Raw genomic sequence first — 23,615 nt, 5'->3', positions numbered from 1 at the left:
TCTGAACCTACATTTTAAGAAAATTTTATCAAGAAATACCAAACCATCTACAAGATGATCACTTCCAATTTTCAAATGTGTAATGAAAGTTTGCCAGATGTCCAACATTTGCATGTTCGCTGCAGTTAAATGCAAATATTATTTTAATTTTCTCCAGATAATTTAGTAATGGACCTAACTAATTTACTTTCTACTAGGTTCCTGTGATAGTCCGAAATGAAACCTCATTTGACCTTGTTTCAGCAAATGAGCACATATTTTGTTGTGAGGTAGGTGGAAATACATTAATGTCCCTTTAAAAAGATTATTTCCTTTTTATCTTTTTTTGACTTTTTGAATTTCACTCCAAGTTCCTATGGAGAAGAAATATGTTGTGAAAAATTTTTTAAGTTGAAAATGAATGAAGGGGTTAAAGTTGCAAGAAATTATCTAGATTATTATAATTAGTGTTTATAATTATTAGAATTTGAAAAATCAATGATGGTAACAGGTTTTCCAGCTGGATAATAGTGCCTAAAGAAAAGAGTAAATAAAGGCTTTGTTAGAAAGGATTTCTATTCTTTATTCAAACATTCTGGAAGTCCTAGTGGGCCTGCAAATATCCCTGTGTGTGCAAATGTCTGTGATCCAGACAGTCATTTCTGTCTCTCCAGAGCTGAATAAAGATTTACTGAATTTCTGCAGGTCATGGGAAAATGTAAACCATATGGAACCAAGGCATCTGAGTGCCTTACTGAATGTAATATTACGTAATAATTTCTATTTCATTCAGTATGTCAATGCAAATTCAAAATTCAGCATCAGAGATATAAAGGAGAAAACACCAGAAGACGGGTCATGTCAATTTTTAAGTCTAAAAAACCACTAATTTACTTTAGGACAAGTTTCTTAGAATGTCCATAGAACCACTAATTAATTTTAGGGCAAGGTTCTTGTAGTAAAAGCTTTTTTTCATTCCAGTATATATAAATCCTTGTAACAGTTTGGTAATACATGTGAAAGTATGGCATATATCATAAATCTGCATATTATAAAAACACATGCATAAAACATGATTAGTTAAAGCTCTGATCTTAAGAATTAAAGATTTCTAAGTACATTTAATAATATAGGATTTTCTTTCCTGAGTACAAATAATGACTATTCAAGGCAATATTGACTTTTAGCAGCTTGTTTTTAAAAAGCAATTAAGTGACAACTCACAAGTCCTGTAACATAATTTATTTTAAGATAATATTTCTTTGTCTTTGTTAAATGATGAATACCTTTATTCATCCTGTGCCTTTACTTACTTTCATGAAGCCTTGTGTTATTGTAGATAGGTATTGTAATGATTTTAAGAGAAGTTGTAACTGCAAAATTATTTTTTCCATTAAACCATAGCTATATTTTTATGTCACTTTCTTATGTACAGCAGGATCTGGTTTATTCTTTGATCATTATAACTTGACTTTTTTTTCCAAAATGTGTTACTTGAAATATTTTTTTTCTATTTTTCTCTTGTTTTAGCTGATGAGATGGATTGTAAGTGAAATCTATGCTGTCTGGAGAATATATAATGAAAATTCCTTAAATAGTGAAACACCCACACTTGTTTGGAAACCTTGGGAACACATTTATGCCTTATGTAAAGGTACCAAGGAACATGTACCACTGTACAATAAATTTGGGAAATATGTATTGAAACTTTATTGGATGGTGAGTAGTTTCCTCCAACAATATAAAAATATGATGCAGCTAGCATGGCAAATTTTAATGGTTACTGGACATAAATTTTATTATTGAAAATACAGGGATTTTTAGGAGTAGAAAAACTGACAAATTGTTGATTTGAATGCTTGTTAATTAAAATGCCTCTTACAGTTCATGTGATTTTTGTGCAACTTGTGGTCTGATAAAAGTATTATTACTTGTAAAGGCAATATTTTATTTTTGTAGTTTTGGAGGTTTGATGCAAATGCTTAGTAGAGTCAGATGTGTGGCCCACACCTCTGGTGTATTAGGCTAAATTTTTGTTTTAATATTTAAGTAATTCACTTGGCTGACTTTAAAGTGCTATTTGTCTCTAAGTGTATTAAAGATAGTTAGATGCTTCCAGTGTGAGGACCATTTTCTGAAGAGGTACTGGTAAAACTAAAACATCACAAGGATTTCTAAAGATAATTTCTTAATACATTGGGCGGTCAACAGGGAACACTTAACTGCATATTGAACCTCATTTTAATAAAGAAATAGTAACATATAAAAGAACTGACATCTAAAAGTTATCTATGTTGTTGGAGTTATTTCAGTTACATTTGCCTTTTGAAAAAAAGAAAATGTCACAGCATGATAAGACCTGTAATTAACCCTACTAAACTTCCAGTTGCCCAAAGCTGAAAATATTTTTGAGACAGTCAGTTGGAAACAAAAACTTGAAAGTGATTTTTGCTGTAAGGGGAACACTTATCTGATTTTCATGCCTGTTTTTCCTCACCCCTTACTACTGCCTTCGCTTGTGGAATAACTTATATTCATATGGAAATGAGTTGCATAAGTTTGAGAAGGCATAAATTGTGTTGTCCAAGCAGAGGACATTATTCTGTGTGTGAATTTAATGCTGCAGATATTATGAAGTGATGTGGTAAAATACTACATTTTAAAGTGTATCCAAGAGGTACCAGTGTGCTTCATTTTCTTTGTCACTTTTTTCACTTTTTGTTACACTCTTTGTCTTTTTATTTTTTTGGGGGTGGGCGCTGTGTGTTTATATAATTTTTTTTCCTCTGGGTATACAGCTGTGTTTTACAGAAAGAAAAACAGGAAAAAAGAGGGTCACCTGTTGGAAGAATAAACAAATTGTACAAACAAGGAAAGACAAATATCAGAAGAGATAGAGGAGAAAGACATTTTATAGGAGAAAGTAGAAAATTAAATGAAAAAGAGGGCAAAAGATGGAAGAATAATGAACTGATTTCACTAATGGTCTGCATTGAGTCTTGAAGGAATTGTTGTGCATGTCACCAACCTGTGGAAAATATATTTTTTCACAATTGACACAATATATAAATTCTATCCCACATTCTACTTTCACTTTACATTCCTGAGGTTTATTGAACTTGTTCCTGTAGTTATTTTTTCACACTTTTTTCCATCTGTAGACCTGCCCCACTTTTTTTTTGTTTATTTTCCTTTACTTATCAACTTGTTCTGTTCTCCCTAGTAAACTTCAGCAATTATTGGAAGAGGAGATGAATATGTGATCATATCCCTGACTAGGTCCTTTTCAAACTAGGGAAGTTTAAATATTTTGTTTTGGTTGTCACAAAATGATTCTTATCCTAAAAAATATTAACTTCTTTTATGCTTTTTTAATATCTTTGACCTCTGGCCTAAATTTGTTTTCTCCTTAGACCTATGTATTTTCCTTTACTTATCAACTTGTTCTGTTCTCCCTAGTAAACTTCAGCAATTATTGGAAGAGGAGATGAATATGTGATCATATCCCTGACTAGGTCCTTTTCAAACTAGGGAAGTTTAAATATTTTGTTTTGGTTGTCACAAAATGGTTCTTATCCTAAAAAAACATTAACTTCTTTTATGCTTTTTTTAATATCTTTGACCTGTGGCCTAAATTTCTTTTCTCCTTAGACCTATAGAATTCATAGCATTAATCAGCTGTCATTTCAGCTTGAATCCATAGTTTAGTTACAAAACAGAGAACAATAGTTTTGCATTCTCTGATAACACATGGTAAACACTTTAGTGATTTGGTCATTCTTTATTTTGTGGGTGAATTAACAGAAGTACTCACTACTGACCCACCTATTTTCTATTGTATCTTTATCACTAGGACAGAGACATTTGCTTGGAGAATGGTAGACAAGATTATTTTGTGGAATATTAGCCCAGTTTACTAATGGAGTATCTGGTATTGGAGATATCAGTACTTTGCTGTACCTGTTTGTTTCTTATCCTGGAAATACAGATTTTGACCTCTGGCCTAAATTTGTTTTCTCCTTAGACCTATGGAATTCATAGCATTAATCAGCTGTCATTTCAGCTTGAATCCATAGTTTAGTTACAAGCAGAGAATAATAGTTTTGCATTCTCTGATAACACATAGTGAACACTTTAGTGATTTGGTCATTCTTTATTTTGTGGGTGAATTAACAGAAGTACTCACTACTGACCCACCTATTTTCTATTGTATCTTTATCACTAGGACAGAGACATTTGAGTGATTTGGTCATTCTTTATTTTGTGGGTGAATTAACAGAAGTACTCACTACTGACCCACCTATTTTATATTGTATCTGTATCACTAGGAGAGAGAGTTTTATTTGGAGAATGGTAGACAAGATTATTTTGTGGAATATTAGCCCAGTTTACTAATGGAGTATCTGGTATTGGAGATATCAGTACTTTGCTGTTTGTTTCTTATCCTGGAAATACATATTTTTTTAATATGTCTTTTTTTTTTTACATTTGATAATTTTGTGTTGTTTAGTATAGCATTTTATAAAATACTGTTGTAATGCTTTACAGGTGACTAACTGCAGTCAATAACCCCAAGTAGTTTTTGGGAAGTAAGGGGAACTGCTTACATCAAAAGTATTTTCAAGACTTATACCTAAAGAGACATTAAAAAAGCTGCTATCTTAGTTAAGCCTTTTTTTTTTAATCATTAGTGTTTCTCAGGCATCTGTCATGGCAACTGAAGAAACAGTACTGAATGCATGCACATGATGTACTACACATATGAGATGAAATATATTTGGAAATAGCAACAATTAGATTAATCTCTGGAACAAATAAGTCAAAGCAGTAATAAAATGCTATGAATGCTGTTTCCATGCTTCTCATAAATTATGTGAGAACTTTTTTTAAAGCCATCTGTGATGTAAATCAAGTTACAGTAGAATTGGGTTCTTGGGAAAGCATTACAATTTCTCTTGCATACTTTTCACTTGCCAGCCCACAAACTAATTTTTTTTCTTTCTGCTTTCCTCCCATTCCCCTGTCACAGGGGTGTTGGAGAAAAATCATTGTGGATGACACTATGCCATTCAGTGAAGAGGAAAATTTGTTATTACCAGCTACAACCTGCAAAAATGAACTTTGGCCAATGTTGCTGTCCAAAGCTATAATTAAGTTGGCAAATACTAGGTATGTTTTGTCATCTCACTTTTGGTTTGTTTTGTGAAGTCACGTGGTAACAACAAAAAAGTTGATTTAGTATACATAGGAAATATATTTTGCTAAATTTTTTAATGGCAGTTATACACTTCCAAAAGCTGACACTGTCAATCAGTAAAACAAAATCCTCTATAGATATAGAAGGCACAGGGTCTCAGTTTAGATGTGTTTGTAAATTTATTCACAGAAAACTTACAAAGAAACTGGAGTACTCTCATTATTTCCTTCATTTGTTTGACATTATTCCTGAAAACTTCGCATGTGGCTTTCTGCCAAACAGAAGTATCTGTGAACTGTTAATGAAATTGTTATTGTGAACCTTGACCAGTATTGACTCAAACAATATTGAAAGTTTTGTGAGCTTCTTTTGATACCTTTGCTACAATTGTGCTGTTTTGTACAGTGATCTACTTCCCTGCAACTGACTGGAAAAGTAGAAGGTGGACTATGATGTAGTAATTGACAATTATGGCTACAGGTTCCTATGAAATGAGGAGTGGACACCAAGAGTTTAAAGGAATAAGTTTGAGAAAATAATTCAAAACACACATCTGGGTAGTGAAGCTTCCCTGTTCTTGTTATATCAAGTTATGTTTTATTTTAGGGTAACCTACATCTGGGGAATAACATACAGTGACTCCATGATTCAGAGGCTGAACAAATACTTTATTAAGCTGCACTATATTATGCCATACTATACTAATACTCTGTACTATACTATACTAAACTATACTAAAGAAAAACCCATGACCCTTTCCAACAGTCACAACACAGCTTTCACCTAATTGGTCAATCAATCAAAACAACCATCACCAGAGTCCAATTAACAAATCACTTTTGGTAAACAATCTCCATAACACATTCCACATGTGCCAAACAACTGGTGCAGCAAACAGAGATAAGAATTGTTTTCTCTTCTTTGTCTGAGCTTTCTCACTGCCTTCTCCAGGAAAAATCCTGGGGAAGTTGTGCCTGCTTCTCTCTGTGAAGAGAGCTGTGGCCACAGTGTTTGTCAGAAGAGTAATGTAAAGTATGTTGACAAAGGCTAAGGAGTTGCTGAGAGATGCTTGTCAGGAAATTGTTTGCAGGAATGTGATTGACATATTGCATTTCTCCAGAGCATAAGGGTTAGACATACAACTACTGGCATCTTTGGCCTTGGTCCTCTCAGGAAGCCTCTCCAGAGAGTAGCAGAGTGTCAGTTTGAAACTGAACTTTGCTAGAGTGGAAGTCAACCAGCTTGTTCAGAATAACCTGGGAGCTAGAGAAGCTGCTTAGGAAATGGAAGATGTAGAATCATAACCCTGTTTTAGCACAAGGGATTTCAAACCCACATCTCCAACCCTGCAACTGTGTGCAAGTATACATAGTATGCTTGCTAACAAAGGTGAAAAAAAAATGCCATTGTACCAGGGGGAGCACTAAAATAATGGACCTGATGTGAAGGCATGGACTTTGTAAGAGGTTAGTCAGCAGTGGTTTGGAAAGCTCCTAAAATTGCAAGTAATGACTTGTTTTTCATCAAAATAATCTGTGTATGATCTTATTCTTTATTATATGGTCTCATTACAGAAAGCAATGTAGACTACAGAGTTTACTGTAGTTGGTAAAATTATAATTGCAAAAAGTCTGCTTTTCTTGTAGTATACATGAAAGTGGAAAAAGAGAGATGGAGGAATTTACAGTTCTTCAGACACTGACTGGATGGATACCAGAAATTATTCCTCTCCAGTAAGTTCTTTAGTTAAACAATTTATGTGTCAGTTATTTAATATTTAATTATATAAGGCATTATGAAAAATAAAACTGAGCCCTAAAAGTCCTTCACCATCAATTTTGGAAAGTCAGTGGTTTATAGTTCTGGCACTTGGGTAATGTACCTTTGAAAAATGCAATTTTATTGTGTTTTTCTTTGTAAGTCATACATTTTCTTGTAAAGCTATTTATCATGCTGATGTCTATTCTTTATAAAATTAATTTAACTAATATTAAACAGCGTGAGGAAAATAAGGTTAGAGAAATCTGTTTCATTTAGTATGCAGTTATAAAATGTCTGCTGATAATAACAATTTTATATCTGAATATACCATAGAAAGTGTATGTCATGAATTTGGAAGTAATCAGTGTCAGCCTGTATGGTATTTCCACCTTTAAAATGTAACAGTTGGCAGACTTCTAGTTTTAACCAAAATGTTTCCTACCTACAATAACATTTTTCTTGTTTCCTATGTGTTTTATATAAATTTGTATTTTTAAAGAAAGATATTCTGACTTTTCAGCTTGATACTCTTCTTACTAAATTAATTACCCAGATACTCTGACTAAAATTTAGACTTTTTCTTGTGAGTTACACCTTTTTGCCTTTTGAGATATACATTCAAATGAATATCTAGATAATGAGTGCTCATGTTTTATATATAATTTACTTAGATATAATTGTTTATTTATAACCATATTTCTCCAATAAATAATTCAAGTCAAAGAATATTTTATTCCATTTTTCAGTAATTTTTATGTCTCAAGCGATGCTTGCAATTTAAAGTTTTGATAAATTTGTGTCCTACAGTAGTGTGTATGTAGTTCATTGACTTAAAAATCTAACTAGCCTAAATTTCTTTCTATAGACAGTTTTACAACTTCAACAGCAAAAAACAATATTCACTTACTACAAATACATTATATAATAGAATATGAGAATGTGAATTCTACAGAGTCTTTGGAATAGTAGTATAAGATGACTTTAGCTAATTTTACAATCACTTATTTTATTTTAAAAAAATTGAATGCAGTTACTTTGCATGAAACTCATTCATGACCCTGTTTGAGATTATTTCTGGAATCACTGAGTTTTTGTGGAAAATCAACATGACTGCAACTGTTACATGATATCAAAAACTTTCCAGTTTGGAAGTACATTTGAGAAACTTTTTAATATACAGAGCTAGAATCACAGCTCACAGTTATATGGTGTAGTAGTAAAGTGGTCTGCAAGTTTCTCTTCCACAACTTGTAACTACTAAAAATCTTGACAAAGGATGCTTTATTTGCATGCATCTCTAACCACCATCTCTTTTTTTATGCATCTTTCCATAAGCTGTCTCAACAAATATTTCTGATACAGAAGGTGTTGTATCTACTAAAATAACCCAGCAGCATTTTTTAGATTTGGAGTATCAGTTGTGGTATTGTGCTGTCTAAATGAAAATCACACTTTCTTATCTTATTGGAAATATCCTTACCATTGACATATACGTTTGTGTTTTCTCTTAAAGGCCTGAATACTTGGACAAAGTTTGGGACTTTTTGAAAGAGATTGTGCCAGAATTCAAGTTGCCAGAGAAGGCAGCTCCAGAACTTGAGGTTACTCAGGATGATACAAAAACTGAAGAGACCAGAGACTCAGAGTTAAGAAGTGAACTTTCATCTGTGAGTAAGCTGCCAGATTCAGCTGAGAGGGCAGACACAGCCAATAACATTAGCAAAGGTCTGTAATTTTACATAATCTAATCTTTGTAGGCCAAGCTTAAATAAGGTTAACATCATCTCTGTTTCAAATAAGTATATTTTGCATATATTGCCACATACAACTCTTTGGGTTTGTTGTTTCACCAAACATGTTGCAATGATGTATATTCAAATACTTTTGTTTTAGCTATAGATCTCATGAGAAGCAGTAGTATTCTTTTATTTTATAAAAATAGCTTCACTTTCTGGCAGAGATTTTTTCAGCTCCATGTCACAGTCCTTTCTCTAAAGTCTGGTTCCTTGCAGAGGGATACCAATCAGAGAGGTTACAGTTTCTCCAAAGGCAACACATCAATTAATTATACATTTCATAATGCGTGTTGTAAAGTGTCATTATCTACAGAGTTATGACAATATTTTCTAACATCTACCTGCATTTTTATTTATTGCAACTTATATTTTATGCTGTTATGTATAGGCAATAATTTTCTTTAAGAGCTGCGAATCCTATTTACATTTAAATTTAAAAAAATAGATTTATAAGCTAGTTTGTTCCAGTATATTATTCTTCTTTTTTTTTTTTTATTTGAGACTGAGTTTTCTTAGTTGCTGTTTTTAACTTGAAGGCATGAGTGCAATTTCACAACACTTCTCATACCTTTGGAGAGTACAAATCACATGTTAAAATTTCTGTATCTTCCTAGATTTTCAGAAAAATCTCTGACTTCCTCACTTTGAATCCCAAATACTATGTCCAAATGTCTGAAGTGTTATAAAAGTCTTAGAAGTTACCTGACTGAGATAGTAGTCTCTCTTCTTAGGAAATCCTGCTATCATTTTGACTCAGCCATCAGTGTAGTAGATATTTCAGAGTTTGGAATGGACATGTCACTGGGAGCAGCACTGTTGTTCATCCAACAGAATGCTGTCATTTTTTTTCCCCTGAAAACTAAGTAAATATAATCCTGCCTATGACTTAAAAATTCATTATTAAATCGGGGAACTATTGTGTCCAATACAGCTCGGTAATCTCCAGCTCTGAGGCTAAAAGCTTTGTTGAGATGTTCTGTTGGTGTTTGAGATTAATGTTTGGATGACACAAAGCCATCCATGTCACCATGAGAGATAAGGGACCTGAGGGTCCTGGTGGGCAACAAGCTGCCCCTAAGTCAGCAGTGTGCCCTGGGGTCAAGAAGGCCAATGATACATTAGGAAGAGCAATGCCATCCAGGTTGAGGGAGCTGATCCTGCCCCTTTACTCAGCCTGCATCTGGAATGTTGTGTCCAATTCTGGGGTCTTCAGCACATTACAGACATGGAGCTCCTGAGTGAGTCCAGCAGAGAGGGCAATGAAGATGATTGGGAGACTGGAACATCTCCAACGAGGCAAGGCTGGGGAAGCTGGACCTATTCAGCTTTATGAGAGACAGCTGAGAGGGGTTCTCATCAACATGTATCTAAAAGATGGGTTCCAAGAAGATGAAACCAGGCTCTGCTCCATGGTGCTGAACAAAATGAAGAGAGGCAGTGGGTGGAAACTAGTGCACAAGAAGCTCCACTTGAACATGAGGAAGAGCTTCTTTACTGTGTGAGTGACTGAGCAGTGGAACACATTGCCCGGAGAGGTTGTAGATTTTCCCTCACTTGCAATGGCTTTAAACTGAAGATATTCAAGGACTGTCTGTATGCAATCCTGTGCCATGTGCCCTAGTATGACCCTGGTGGAGCAGGGAGGTTAGACCAGATGACCCACTGTGATCCTTTTCAAGCTGAAGCATTCTGTGACTCTGTGAAACTGTATTGTGCAGTTGACAAAAAAGGAAAGAAGGAGTACCATCCAAAAGGACTTGGACAAGCTTGAGAATTGGACCTATGAGAATCTAATGAGGTTCAGAAAGTCCAAGTGCAAGGCACTACACCTGGATTGAGACAATTTGAGGCATGAGTGCAGACTGGAAGAAGAACTGAGGGCAGCCCTGTGGAGAAGGACATGGGGGATCTGGTGGACGAGAGGCAGTACATGAGCCAACAGTGCGTGCTCACAGCCCAGAAAGGCAGTTGTACCCTAGGCTGCATCCAAGGCAGTGTGGCCAGCATGATGAGGAAGGTGAGTCTCCCCCTCTACTCTGCTCTTATGAGACCCAAACCTGGAGTGCAGCATCCAGTTCTGGGGTCCCAGCACAAGAAAGACATGGACCGGTTGGAACGAGTCCAGAGGAGGGCCGCTAGGATGATTAGAGGGCTGGAGAACCTTTCCTATGAAGGCAGTCAGCTGGCATTGTTCAGCCTAGAGAAGAGAAGGCTTCGGGGAGAGCACCTTAGAGCACCTTCCATTACTTACAGGGGGCCTACCAGAGAGCTGGAGTGGGATTTTTTACAAGGGCATGTAGTGATAGAACAAGAGTGAATAGCTTAAAACTTACAGAGAGCAGGTTTACATTGAGTATTGGAAAGAAATTCTTTCTGACAATAGTGAGCTCCTGATGCAGATTTCCCAAAAAAGTTCTGGTTGCCTAATTTGTGGAAGAGGTCAAGGCCAGGATGGGTCTTTGAGCAACCTGCTCTAATGGAAGGTCTCCCTGACCACAGCAGGGGGGTTGGAACTAGATGATCTTTAAGGTCCTTTCCAACCCAAGCCATTCCATGAGTCTATGATTTTTTTTTAATGCATTTAAAAAGTCTTTTCCTGTAGTCCAAGTTCTAAGACTTCAAAGAATGTTTGGTCTGTGGGAGACTTTCTACTTCCGTGTCCATTGGGAATCTATGCATTGTCTATGTGAATATTTTTTTGTAATTGCTGATGCATGAGAGCAAGGACATGGAGAACACATTTGGCACAGTGCCAGAAATACAATGATTTCTTACATTGTAGTAAGGCCATAAAAGTTGTGCAATAACTACAAGGTGGGCCCAAACCTTTCTGTCTCCTTCTCAGTAAATCTTCATTTACGTCTTAAGGACTACTTTTTATTTTTATTTATTTAAATTAAATCACATTAGTTTTTTATTAGATCTCAACTCTTGACTTTAAAGAGTTTATGGTTGATTGTTTTTAAAATTTATATAAAATCTTATTAAAGTATTTGCACTGTATGACATTTGATGACTGAAAGTTTTTTTCCTGAGAAAGAAAAATATTTAATCTTTATTTTGCTTAATAGAAAAAGCAGAGCAGAAAAAAGTAGCAAAGAAAAAAAAAGGAGAGAAAGAAAAAGGCAAGGTAGCAGTTCAGTCTCCAGGAAAGTTGGCAAAAGCCCAAGGCCTTCAGGACTTAACTGAAAGTAAGTCCTATTATTCTGAAGCTAAAAATACAGACAGGAGTTATATGTAAAGCAAAAGGCTTTGCTTTAATTGGTTTTGAACTTAACTGGGGGGAGGTTGTATTTACTTTTTTTTTTTTGTTTAAATTGTAGTTATTTATAGCTCGCATTACACACTGAAGTAATTCTAAACTAATCTGCAACATAGAATAAAAATAGTATATTGCAGTACTTTTAGTGGCAAACTGTCTTAAACTTGTTCTGTGTTTAAAAAACAGCAATCCCTCTTTTGTAATTTATTTGTTCAATATCCACTTTATACACAAAATTGCAATTGGAAAAAGCAGGAACACTTTGTTGTCTAAGGGCAGGGGACCTGGGGCAGGAGGAAGAAATATGTGTTAGAATTTGCTCCATAATGTAAATCTAATTTTTTTTTTAAATCTTTGTCCAGGAAATACATAATGGTGAATTTGATTCCTGTATTGATATATTAATAAGAGCATAAAAATTAAGTAAATTCCTGCTTACACATTTATATTTAATGTGTAAAACAAGCAAACAAAAACTCAAGAAAATAAATTTTAAACAAATCACAAGTAAATACTAATAAGACAGCCGAACAATCAACCAAGATATTTCAAATTTATTAGCATAAACTATAGAAGATTTTCACAAATGTACAATAAGCTTATATGCTCTTGATTTTGCTTATATTTGGATGCATTTAGCATTTCCATGTGAATAGCAGCAAAAACACTTATTAACTGGAATAATTTGCAGTTGCAGATCAGTAGGTGAGAATAGGTAGAACATCTTTCTGAGGGAAATAACTGCAAAGTAAAAATCAAATTTACTGCATAAATGGTATTGATTTGAATCCTGATTAAAATTAGTGATTTAAACAATTTTAAACTACAGCAAACCAAGATTGTGGTTTGTCATCAGCAAATATATTTGTTTAAATTCCTACCTTACATGCCACTAAATGAGTTAAACAGCAGTAAATTTTAAAATATATTGCAGGAATGTAGTTTGCAGGTGTGGAATAGGAAATGAGGTGTTTCATGTGAGTGTAAGTAAAGTGACTAACTAGTACTCAAGCATGTGATGGAGAAAAGAAAGCAAAAGGGAAGCAAAAGGCTCCAACATATGTATTCTAGAAAGTGTGTGAAATGAGTGAAAGAGCATTTAAAGAAAGAGGCAGTGCTTCCATGTGAAAAGTGACATGATATTTAGATCTTTATCCTGCCGCTTAAAGCACAGTTTATGCTTTTTTCTGAAAGCCAAATAGTGTCCTGTGAAGAGGTTATTTAGAAAGATTATTAATTCAGGTCTCAAGTACACTGATCAGAGAACTCTTATCCTAAGTTTGAACCAAAAAAGACTTTTGGAGAAGAGGAAGAGGTAGGTATCTCTGTATTAACAGAGCAAATTGAAAATTATTAGACTGAAAGGAATAAAAAAGGAGTTGAAGTTTGAAATAATACTGAATTATATGAGCCATTTTTGTTGCGAGAGTGTAGCCAAAAGAGGGAAATCCTACAGGCCTTATGAGACATATGGTCTGCAGAGTGGCCCAGAACAGTAGAACCATTGTTGTGCATAAAATAACATCTGAAACTGGGTCTTGATTAAAAGTCAGACTCCAGAGGCAGTAGCTGTAAAAAGTTCCTGAATTTTTCTGCTGGAATTTTGTAACAGCGACTTTACCTAATGCAGCAATTTTTTTTTTTTTTTTCATTTTAATTGACTTGAAAACTGTTTCATTCCCAGCATGATAAAAGTGCTTACTTCCCTGCTGCAAGCTTTCACTCTACCTGTTGATTGCTGACTTCAAGGAAATTTTTCTTCTTTGTGATTAATATGGATTGTTTCTAAAGAGATATTCAACTACTCCAGATATTTATATTTGACTTCTAAAATGGCAAAACCTTCTGTATTCATGGCATTGTATACTCATGACCTTGTTATTCATGACACGTTGAAGGACCAGTTATTTCTAAATACTTGGAAACTTCTGTTACAGGCTCTTGCTTTTGTGTGGACTATAATGTTGTGGTGAATTGATGCTGTCTGGCAGCTAAGCCACCACCCATCCACCTGGTCACTCCCCACAGTGGGATGGGGCAGAGAATGAGGACTGAGCCCTTTGCCCACCCCCAGTGTTCTTGCTGGGGGGATGGAGTGAGAAACTGATTTCTTGGTGTGTGAGCTCGGCTCAGCAGTCACTGACAAACTGGTGTGTTATGCCAGTGTTTTGGTCACATATCTAGAACAGCTGGGATAGGGCTGCCATGATGAAAGCTCCATCCCAGCAAGATCCAATACAAACATATGCAGTCCTGAACCACTTGCACAGTCAGAGCAATGCCTGTGGCACCCCACACAGTATGAGTAGCAGGATCATTGAAGCATTGAACTTGTTTCTCTATGCATCCAGTTGTGTGGATCCAGCTGAATAACAAGCCCTTGATACAGTCAGTCTGAACTCTTCCTGAGACCAACCAATTTTGTCTTTGATAAAGGACTTATTTGACTGACTTTTGATCTGACTTTATCAGTCAGTCAGTCTTTGGGAAGTTTTAGCCGATAATTTATATGTTCCTCCTGACCCATTTTAGTGTACAAATCTGTACTTTTTCACTCAGCAGCTTTTTCTTCTGGTAACAAACCTTTCATACTTAGGGTATCCCCCTGTTTTATGAGCAGTTTATACTGAAATTATATGAGATGAGGTACTGTGAAGTGAGGGTCCAAAGTGATGCAAAGTCCCCAGGCAGGTGCAAAGGAGAGCCGCTTTATTGTGAAAACCAGGCCTTTTTCATGCAGTCAGGCCTTTATCAGTCACATACTTTTACATCATAACAAACATAATTCAACCAACGCCATGATGTGAACATGTGATGGTGACATACCTTGTTTTTCTGCCTCTAACTCAGCTGAGTCACTTTCCTGTAGTCCTTTTCTACTTAGCCAAAGTAGCAGGCCTCAGTCATGGTTTTACAAGGCCTTCCCTTTGTAAAGTTTTACCTACATGCAGCAAGGTACTCAGTCACATTGTTCCTATAAAGAATCACTGCTTTGCTTGTATTTAGGTTTTCAAACTACTGAGTTTCTTAATAATTTCTTAACTGCTAGAAAGGGAACACTATTCCATTTGAAAGGTCACTAGCTAGGAATTTGGGAGTTTGTTCTACAAATCAACCATGCATTTTGCTAATCTCATTGTGCCTTGATAGAAATTCTTTAATTAAAGACAGTATTTTCTATGCCACAGAAGTGATAAGATTATTATATTTAGAAGTTTTTGAAATCAAACAAGTAGATCTGTAATCATCAGAGTCAATGAGATAAATGTCACACAACTGTAACATTCTTAAAATTTTTCTTTTACCTATTCCAGAGTTTTCATTTACAAGATCGATTGAAGCCTAATGTTTTGATTTTTTAAGTGCACATCACCATTCTGCAAATTTATATCCATTCTGAAGAGCACACAGGTTATTTTCTGAAAACTAAAAAATGCCTTCCAATAAGCAAAGCTAATCCCTGCCTATCACAATAGTAGAAGTTTACATCTGAGCTGCACACCTGATGGTCAGGAAATTGAAAGCTGACTGACGTGTTTTTATTGAATGGTTTGGGTTGGAAGTGACCTTAAAGATCATCTGGTTCCAACCCTCTGCCATGGGCAGGGGCATCTTCCACTAAGCCAGAGCTCTCACAGCCTCCCCCATGCAACCTGGCCTTGAACACATCCAGGGATGGGGCATCCACAGCTTCTCTGGGCAACCTATTCTGGTGCTTTAACATCCTCACAGTAAGGAATTTTCTTTCTACATCTAAGCCTGCCCTCTTTCAGAGGGGTCAGCCATCACTCCATGGCCTGAACAGTCTCTCTTCAGCTTTCTTGCAAGCCACTCTTTAGATACTGGAAGGCTACTCTAAGATCTCACTGGAGCCTTCTCTAATCCAGGCTGAAGAACAGAAACTTCTTCAACCCTTCTTCACAGGAGAGGTTTTCCAGCCTTCAGATCACTTGTAGACCTCATCTGCCATCATTAGTCCTTGGAAAGTTATACTACAGCATCAGATCTTGTTTGATAAATAAATATTTAAAAGAAACATTGAGAGTGAGAAAATTCTTTGCAAGTCATATGCAAAACATATGATAAACAAATAAAAATTAAGATGTATTAAAACCAACAATTTTAATTCCTGGCCTTTCTTTGTAAGTGACTGGATATGTATTTTACATGGATCAATTAAAATCTTACTTTCCCTTCTCAAAGGGACTGAAGGATTTTTTTGGGTTGTTCAGTACTCATTCTCTGTAAGTGAATTTGCAAAGCTGCAAGTGTGAAACATAAGTAGCTATATGGATTCAGAATTTTTTAACAAAGCACTGCAGAATTCTTATATCCACACTGATGGATACAAATAATAGACTTTGATGAATCTGTTTTGTTGTACTGTGTATTATAACATTTTTCATCTAATAATGCAATTTTATCAAGGCTATCAGTTTTAACTAGTTTCCCCAAATGGTGAATCCATACTAACCATCATTACGCTTGGTGCCAAATAATTTACATCCTCCTCATTTTTTGTACAGTGAAAAAAGATCAAATAATATGTAATTTTTAAAGCTACTGGCATAATGTACTAGTATTGTATTGGTATTATTAACGTGGATACGATGTGCCTGGTTAATCATTTGCATGCTCTAATAATTTGTTCATTGCTATTTATTGTCTGCCCTGCAGACATTTTATTTCACAACCCATCTGGACTGAATATGACAGATTTACATTCCACCTGGTATTTGATTATATACTTTTATTTCAGAAATACTTCTCACATGCAATGAGATCAGTATGCCTTGTGTCACACACTGTTCTGTAACGTGCAGGACATCAGAGCTAATATAGCTGTGCTTGTAACAGATCAGATATATGGGCAAGGACCAAGATTAAAGTTAACTATAGCCTTGCTTTTGAATAAGTTGAACCCACAACTAACACAAGAGCTGTGGTTAACATGGGAATCACAAGCATGCAGTGAGAAAAATTGGAAAGTTACTCTTTAGCTTATATTTAATTGGGTAATTGAATTCCTGGAAGAATATTTAGAGAATAAAATGTTGCATACCCTCTAAATAAATAGATTTTAGGTCTAATAAATAATATTTTCCAGACACTTGCCTATTTATATGCAGATAGCTTTGTTTTATTTCATTTCACAGAAAATACCTATTCTTAGTGCAAGTTCCAATTGAATATTTATTAAACATAGGAAGCAATTATCCTGAATTTGAGGTTAGGCTGAAGGGAACAATGACAGACACAGATAATTTTACTGGAGTGTTAGATGGGGATAGAATCATAGAATCATTTAGGTTTCAAAAGACCTCTAAGGTCATTGAATCCAGCTGTTAACCTGTACTGCCAAACCCACCACTAAACCATGTTCCTCAGTGCCACATCTAGATATCTTTTAAATACCTCCTGAAATGATGGCTCAACCACTTCCTTGGGCAGTCTGTTCTAATGATTAACAACTCTTTCTTTGAAGAAATTTTTCCTAAAAAACATTCTGGTGAAAAACGGTGTCACAACCTGTGTACTGAAATCTTGTCTCCAAATTTTATGAGATGACTAAGGAAAAGTAGAGAGAAAATACCTTTCTTTTTGAGATGTATTTTTGTTAAAACTAAAGATGTATATTTCAAGTTTTACGTTTTAGACTTTTAATTTCCCTTCAGCATGCATGAACTGACTGTCAGACGTCCTTGTCTTCTCTTCATGATTCAGGAATTAGCAGTGGCTTCTTTCACAGATATGGGTAGGAGATGATCATATGGTTGCCTACTGCAACAGATTTCTGGGGTTAACAAAGTGAATGTGCCCCTGTTTCTATTCCTTGCCTATAGCAGAATTACAGGCAAACAATTTAATAAGGTATGTGGGATAAGAGCTTCATACTTTCTGAGGCTGCCATCATTACCTCCATTTTTTTCATCTGCTTGACAGAAATGAGAGAAGTAACCCTGGTTTACAAGCACTATGTTTTTCAAATTACTTATCTCAATCTCCACATCCCTTGACAGCAATGGCCAGAGCTCTGGCTTTGGATCCTTTTGTTGGCAAGATCAAATTTTGCCTTCACTGGTGATAAGCATTTAACTAGTACTGACCAATCAGAATGTTTTTACTTCACCTACACAGATCATATATATTGTTTTCTTTATGCTAGTATCTACTGTTTTTAAAATTGGAAGTAAAGCAAAAGCAATGTGAAAGCTACCTCGCTACCTCTGACCTGTCATATTTTTAAATTGTATTTTGTGTTACTCATTTATGAAAAATAAGTAAAATATGCAAATGCTGTTGATGATTTAAATGAGGTGGGTTTTTTCCATCCATGGTTTCTATTCAAAGTGCATTACAATGAGCTCTTCTTTTGAATAAAATAACAGTCAGACAAAGAAAATAGTAATAAAAATAAGGCCGAGAAAGCACAATAATTTAGTGTGAGCTACAGCTACATTTTTTACTGTTTGCCTTGTTCTAAAGCATGTTGATGTTTTGTGTAGAAACGCCCATACCAACCCAGCCAGAAATGGTGGTGTATGCTGGCTGCATTCCTCTGCATTTGCTTGAAGAGGACATTTTTTCACTAACAAGAATGGTAAGATTCTGTGCTCTCAGGACAGAAAAGCATTACTTACTTTGTTATCAGAGTGTTTCATTTTGTTGCAACAATGTTGTAAAAAATAATACAATTAGCATGGTGAAACAGTCGCTAGATGATGACTGTCAGTTAAATTTATATTTTGGTACTTCTGTGTTCTGAACATGCATTTTCCTGCCAAAGCCTGCTGATTTTACTCAGTTTTCCTCCACTTTCTTTGGGATCCCAGAAGCTGAAGTCTTCTCAGAGAGACTAGATGTGTACTAGAAAATGTATCATGATGAGATACTTCTGAATGGAAAGTCTAATTATTTTAAGGGCTACTTGAAAATTATGAATTTTAATTTCTTGAAGTCTACAATTAAGACTCTCTGATATACATTTTCCAGTATGTTGCTTGTTCTTGTACAAGAAGTAGCATGTTTATATCAATTTCTCTCATTAGTGTTGTAACTGGTAAAAGTAGCTGGAAAAAGTGTAGCACTTAATGCAGCTGGGGTAAAAATAACACTTAAATTTCCACTTAGTCATTCACACTCATCAGAAAGCATTTTATAATGCCAGACCAGGCTTTCTTGATCTGATTATTAATTAGGTTTTTGTACATTTAAATAATATCTATCATTATTAGGTCATCACATTTTAAGCTTCCTTCTCAGGAAACTGATAAGCTTCATAAAGTAAAGAAATTTCCAGAAATGTTTTGCAGGTGATATGCTTTAGTGCACTTAATTCTTGCATTATTTTCCTTTTTAAAATTGTGCTGTGTATTTTAGGCAATTTTGAAGATTAACTTGTTATCTGTGATATTGTTTTAATTAATTTTAATATAAGGTCTCAGTTAATATTGTCTCTTTGCTAATAATAAGTAATGCTAGTCATCAAAAAGCAAAGTGGAAGTGAGGGCATTTTATCTTTCCTGCCACCTGACACCCTGAGTCTCAAACTTGACTGCAGTCTGTTGGGATATAGAAATTACTGAAAAAGAGGTATGGCAGACCAAATAGGATGAGACAGATGAATCTATATGTCTAAACTAGTATTTTAGTAAAGACTTGATAGAAAAATGGAAGCTGACAGAAGTTAAATATAGAAGTGTAGGGGATTTCATATGGATAAAACCCCACCATTTTCAAGCTGTGTTCAAGGGCTGAGAAAAACTACATTGAATGAAATAAAGTAATAAGTTCACTGGGATAAGAGTTGCTCCCTAAACTTGGAGAAAATTTTGTCATTGACTGCAGTTGTGCCAGAATTTTCCTCACGAATTTTTGCAGTGTTCCTTTTAGCTTTACTTTCTAGTATGGATTTCCTTGGATTTTGATGGCTTGAATTTGTCTTAGTTTGCTCAAATAAAATGAAAAAAAACCCCAGTAATCGAGTCATACAAGTGTGTAGAGTACTCAACAGCTAATTCTCCTTTATGACACCTAACTGGTTATCTTCAAAATCCTTTTCAATCTTGGATGTTTTAACTGGCATTTTTAATTTAAATCATTCCCCATTGTTCATCTAACTGACAACCACAACATTGTTCTCTACAGAGTTCACAAATACAGAACCAAAGGAGCATTGTAAAATTAGTGGAAACAATCAGAGACCTGCTGATGAGTATGTTAAAGAAATAAGTTATTGGTGATTTATTTAGCATGTAAAAGAAAGTGTGCTTTTAATATTAAAAGGATGTACAAATCTTGTAACAGAACTTTTGGTTGTGATGTTAAGTACTAGACCATTATTATTTTAGTGGGAAGAGCACCACTCAATGTCCACCTCTAAAATTGCTCTTAAGTCTGTTCCTAAGGGCTTTGGTACACAGGTCAACTGAAGTGTCTTTAATGTGTTTTATAAATGACTCATCAAATAAAACGCCTAGCTTTAATGATGTGTTGGTTCAAAGCAATACATTATGGAGTTTTTAGAAATTATCTAAAAGACCAATTTGATTCTACCATTTTATGAATTCAGCATGAAGAAAGGACTTTTTCCCTCAGAAAGTGCTCTTAAGTATGATTATTTAAAAGAAAATATTGTGCCTATTGCTTTCTTACATATTTACTCTCTTCACTTGTATGTTATGGTTATATAAAAAAGTTAGAAGAAGCGATGAATCTATTATAAAAAATAAAATACATGTAAACACTTCTAAGTATACTTCTCATGCTGAATATCAAATTTTAATCAGCATGTTTTTGGATAATCTTTCCAGGTGGACTATATTAATTTTATTTGTTATACAAGCTATTAGATTCCTTTGTGTGCATACTGTTCTTGTTTGTTAGACAGATATAAGGAGAAAGAAGATCTGACCCAGTCAGGTTACCCTTCCATGTTTTGTAGGCTGATTCTTCAGAGAAGATGAGGCAATATGGGCTTTCCCATACACACAGCCATCCTGTCCTGATCACTAGAACTAGGTCCTGTCCTCTGGTAGTACCTCCAGAACCACCACCACTTCCTACCTGGAAGCTTTTCCGTCTGAAAAAGCAAGTTGTTGTGACATCTGAGCCCCAAGGTTTGTCTACTAAAAACTCCAAAATAAATTTGTGATAACATTTTAATTATTTCAGGGCCATACTTATCAGCTGTTAGCTTAATTTCAATTGAACTCAATTTTGTTTTATTTCCTCGTAGCCATATTTCCTACAGACTTTGAGAAGTGTCTTAATTTATGTTGAAAAAAGCATTCTAGTGGAGCAAATGAAGAGGGGATGTTATCAAAGTAACACAGAAGCTCTCTGATGCAGAGCCTTGGAAGCTTCTGAACACCTTTTAAAAATTTAAAGTATGTGACTAGTCCTGCTGCATCAACTCATGGTTTTAGAGTAATTTTTTTTCTAGGCTTGTCTGTACTGCATAATGAAGTTAGATGCATGACATGAGATAGCTTGAGCATGAAAGTGTTACAGGCAGGCTAGTAAAGCATACTGGGATAAGAAATAGGGGAAATTGGCAAAGGCAAAAAGTGATGTCATATTTGTTTTGAGCTACCCTAGCCAAACTTACATATAAATTAGGCACAATTTAATACTTTGCAGGCTGAGGATCAGAGTGTAATGCATTTATTTTTTCATTATATGTCACCTAGAACCCACCCTGTTTTTTCTGTTCCATTCAAGTGCATGGGATGACAGTTAGAAAATTATTTAAGGGTGACAAGTCCCTTTTGGAAATTATTTCTAAACATTAATAATATTACATACTTTTATGAATGTAAATATTTAACAAGTTGCTTTTTTTCCCAGAGCCTGTGGTAGAGAAACCTGAAAAACATGTTGAGATTGCTAGCCTGTTTTTTAAATACAAATTGGATATTATCAAAATCCCAACAGACATGTAAGTATATAATGTAGTTTCAGCATTAGCATTGTGAAAGTGCACTGTGAAAGTGCAATGGCTTATCTTTACTTGTGTCAAGAGAAAAACTGCTCAGATCATGTCTGAAGCACAATGACAAAGCACTCTGTTGCTCTGTTGATGTATTGGTGTCATGTAATTGAGGAGCTATCAGTGAACTGTACATTTAGGATAAATATTGGCAATACAACAAATAAATTTGTATACTAGACACTTACAAAATGCTAATAAACACCTAAAAACTTCTGAACACCTTCCTGTAGCTAATGCCAAGTAGTTCTAATCAGGCACACAGATGCACACATACACAATTATGCTCACCCTCCCGTCTTTGAGGCTTACAAACACCTCCTGTTTTGGGAGTGCAGCACACACTTCCTGCTGGAGATGTGAGTCTCTGGGCTTATCTGTTTCTCCCTCAATCTGCTCATGACTGCTCTGCTGAGAAAGCTTCCCAGGGGGTGGATATGCACACATGGGTCCCCACTTGTCACACCCAGTACAGACATCCCTTAGTTGATGCACATTCTCAGGGCTTCTGACATTGGAGGACTGAGAGTGATGTCAGGTAAAGACATGTTGCCAGATTCTCTACCCAGAGGCCCTAAAGATACAAAATTTTTGCTAGATTATTTCTGCCAGAAATAAGACTATTCTTTGAAGTATTTCACATTTATCCTCAAACTACTAGTCTTTTTTAGTTCTAACACATAACAAGGAAATAATTGACTAGCCAGTCAGTATTTTCATAGGAATCACAAGTTTGATATGGAGCACTTAATGTTTGTGAATAAAATAGGCTGTTCTCTTTTCGTGATTGTTACAACAGGCTTGAGAGTGCAGATGAAGAAGCTCATGGTCAAAACACAGCTTTGTATAAAAGCCTTGTGTTAAAGACTATTTGGAACTCCATAAACCCTTGAAAACCAAAGTCTTTACATAGTGTGTCTTAGAGAATTTTCAGAAATTGTTGGTTACATTACTTCCAGTCAATATTCCATGCTCAGGATAATACTTGCTCCCTGAGAAGAAAAGAAAGATTACCATAAAATGTATCAGAGCTGTAGTTTTTTCCCTAGGACATACTGCATAATGCACTTCTGTCAGGCTTCAGCTTATGATGTGAACATTCAGACTAGTTCTAGAATTATTCATCCTGTCTCTTTTACTCTGATTGAGCTTCTGTCCAAAGAATTGAATGTGTCTTATACTCAGTGTACACCGAAAAGTTTATGTCTTTCTGGAGGATATGTCTTTTCTTGAGACTTGAGTCCAACAATAGGTTGTAAATTTTTGGAGATCTGTGTATCTTCTTAGTGTGTGCCTTTTTTGGGGTACATCTCTAAAAAACTGACTAAATTACATATGTGGCAGGTTCTACATTTTGATCATCATAATTGGACAGACTGATAATGAACCAGCTAGACATTTTTAATTATTTTTGAACAGCAGCATTTGTCCATGAATGACGTGATCTTGGAATATTCTGGGAATGTAATTGTTTTGCTGATACAGTTGCATTTTGTTAGTTAAATGTACCTAAATTACTACTTGTTTTCAAACAGTAGGAGTAGTAATATATTATAATGCTCTAAGCAATTATCAGGCTATCAAAGTAATGGGAGATTGGATAATGAAGATGTTGAAGTATTTGCACTT

At 35.2% G+C, this 23,615-nt stretch overlaps 1 protein-coding gene across 1 annotated transcript in view; it reads left to right on the top strand.

Annotated features, from left to right (window-relative positions):
- ADGB (androglobin) overlaps positions 1-23,615 on the top strand; it is an 86,782-nt gene that overhangs the window by 4,865 nt on the left and 58,302 nt on the right. Inside the window, exons 3-10 of the mRNA XM_039707295.1 lie at positions 198-269; positions 1,510-1,698; positions 5,009-5,148; positions 6,823-6,909; positions 8,451-8,662; positions 18,502-18,596; positions 20,940-21,114; positions 21,845-21,935. Coding sequence (XP_039563229.1) covers positions 198-269; positions 1,510-1,698; positions 5,009-5,148; positions 6,823-6,909; positions 8,451-8,662; positions 18,502-18,596; positions 20,940-21,114; positions 21,845-21,935 — 1,061 coding nt within the window. The remainder of the gene's footprint in view (positions 1-197; positions 270-1,509; positions 1,699-5,008; positions 5,149-6,822; positions 6,910-8,450; positions 8,663-18,501; positions 18,597-20,939; positions 21,115-21,844; positions 21,936-23,615) is intronic.

Source organism: Passer montanus, unplaced genomic scaffold, assembly GCF_014805655.1.
Source record: "Passer montanus isolate IOZ18808 unplaced genomic scaffold, ASM1480565v1 scaffold2, whole genome shotgun sequence".
In the NCBI taxonomy this organism is placed as follows: domain Eukaryota; kingdom Metazoa; phylum Chordata; class Aves; order Passeriformes; family Passeridae; genus Passer; species Passer montanus.
This window is presented reverse-complemented; position numbering and strand designations above follow the sequence as displayed.